This window comes from Homarus americanus, unplaced genomic scaffold (assembly GCF_018991925.1).
Source record: "Homarus americanus isolate GMGI-L3 unplaced genomic scaffold, GMGI_Hamer_2.0 scaffold32583, whole genome shotgun sequence".
In the NCBI taxonomy this organism is placed as follows: domain Eukaryota; kingdom Metazoa; phylum Arthropoda; class Malacostraca; order Decapoda; family Nephropidae; genus Homarus; species Homarus americanus.
The window spans coordinates 15,719,922-15,721,898 of record NW_024713129.1 but is presented as its reverse complement, the minus strand read 5'-3'; the positions used below and the strand labels follow the sequence as shown (position 1 = coordinate 15,721,898).

General features: G+C 50.2%; 1 protein-coding gene across 1 annotated transcript; it reads right to left on the bottom strand.

Moving 5' to 3' along the window:
- Positions 1–216: 216 nt before the first annotated feature.
- LOC121868720 lies at positions 217–1,635 on the bottom strand. The gene is made up of 3 exons (XM_042369576.1): positions 1,347–1,635; positions 872–1,103; positions 217–716 (listed from the first exon to the last, which is right to left on the bottom strand). The coding sequence occupies exons 1-3, from the start codon at positions 1,435–1,437 to the stop codon at positions 458–460; spliced, it is 582 nt and encodes a 193-aa protein (XP_042225510.1). The 5' UTR covers positions 1,438–1,635; the 3' UTR covers positions 217–457.
- Between the last annotated feature and the right edge of the window lie 342 nt (positions 1,636–1,977).

Below are 1,977 nucleotides of genomic sequence, written 5' to 3'. Positions count from 1 at the left end.
GCTCCGCCAGACTAACGTTCACTCCTGCTCACACACTAACAACCTTTCATGGCTCCTTGGGGAGGGGGGGTAATACTATTTTCCTTTCTTCTATAACTTTCTAAATTCCAATTCAGTCTTAAGGGAATTCTGTGTCCGGTTTACTGGTATCGGATAATAATTTTCTTTTTTCTACGGTTACGCTGATATAATACAACACTGATATCTCTTTTTATCTTGGGGGGGGGAGGGGGGAGGGGGGCGTCTCTCGTACTACACTTATCAGTTGTTGTGTAGAACGAGTCTTTAAGGGACACATTTTGTTTACAAGTCAGTCCCGGTAAACAATAATAACCACAACTAAAACACCTAAACATGACTTCATTCAGAAACATCAAAAATCACTTCAAATGGGAGACTCTTCTACTTGGGAAAAGCTTGGAAGACCTTTAACTGCCTGACGATGGTGACAGGGACCTTAAGAATGCTCGTAATACAACTCCCTGACATCGGCGAGGGCTGACAGAAGGCTGGAGGTGTTGGTGTCGGATTTGCGGTGTTCTGGAGACGGGTGAGCTGTGTCCGTAGATTTGCTCTCACCGTCGCTGCTACCTCCGTCAGCACCTCCTCCTGCCCCGGATGTGCAAATAGTGACTCCATCGTCGGGCTCTTCCTTGATCAGCGTCACGAACTGGGACTCCTGATACTGCTCAGTACCTCCGCCAACCTGCAGGTACCTGTAGGAGAGCCACAGACAGCAGGTTAGTGGTCAGTATACGAGTTACAACACCGAACACAACTGGATGAACTGAAATGTTAATACACACACACACACACACACACACACACAGACACACACACACAGACACACACATACGAAAGACCGACATACCTTGGATTAGCAGGTGGGGTATAGGTGAAGGAGGCGGTGACGGCGGCCACACGCTCTGGACCCTTCAGATACCGATCGAATTCAGAGCGATCGACGTCATCAAAGATCTCTCCCTCACTACTCACGGCCACACTGCCACTCACACCACCTTCGCTGCCGCCCCCGTCACCACTCACCTCACTCCTTGGACCTGTAGAGAAGGTAGACAGCCTGTGGTAGTGTGACGGTCTGGCTGTGGAAGTAGTACATAACATATTCAAAATTCTTCTCATATTATTATCATCGTTTATATTTTGTCTATTTATTTACGTTACTTTACACAGTTACTTTAAGTTCTATCGGAGGAAAATGATGTCACACTTTTCTCTATAATAAGACCAAGTTTTATAGTTTGAAGTAAAGTTACACAGGTTATCATACCTGACAACAGTGAGCTATAGGGTAGAAGGAAAGCTTGTCAATGTGCAATACTTACTACTGAAGGCGGGGTGGGTGAAATGGGGGTGACTGTGGGTGTAGCCCTGAGGGTCGTATTGAGACTGGTAGAACCCCTCCGACCCGCCCATGTAGTCGTGGTATTCATAGGTGTGTGGTGGGTAGGTGGTGCCGGGGTAGGTGAAGCCTGGGTAGCCTTGTTGCCCTTGAGAGAAGTAGTGAAGCAGCTTCGACGCTGAGTTGGTTCCTTCGAGGTGTTGCTGCTGTTGCTGGTGGTGGTGATGGAGGTGGTGAAGGTGTTGTGGCGGGTGTTGCTGCTGCTGTTGTTGTTGTTGTTGTTGCTGCTGCTGCTGCTGTTCTGCCTGATGGTGGTGCTGGTGGTGGTGGTGGAGGTTGGTGGGGGTGTGGAGGTGGTCGTGGTCGTGGGGGGAGGATTCAGGTGGGGTAGGGAGGGCGGCGAGTGTACAAGCGGGAAGAGGGGGACCCTGAGGTGGTGGGGGAGGCCAGGAGGGCTCGGGGGAGCAGGTTGGGGAGGCGTCTGGGGTGTGTAACGCCAACATGGGAGCTGCAAAAGACAACGGCGGTACTGACGACGACCCACTCCCGCTATTACTATTATTGTTATTATTGTTGTTTAAGGGCGCCGTTAGCGTCGCCTGCAAGAAACCTCC

Bases quoted from the DNA above. Each gene is read 5' to 3' on its own strand.
- LOC121868720 (XM_042369576.1), bottom strand. From the start codon at position 1,437: ATGGGCGGGTCGGAGGGGTTCTACCAGTCTCAATACGACCCTCAGGGC. The intron at 1,104-1,346 runs GTAAGTATTGCA...CTACTTCCACAG, and splicing joins CACCCACCCCGCCTTCAGTA to CCAGACCGTCACACTACCAC. The intron at 717-871 runs GTATGTCGGTCT...GCTCTCCTACAG, and splicing joins ACCCCACCTGCTAATCCAAG to GTACCTGCAGGTTGGCGGAG.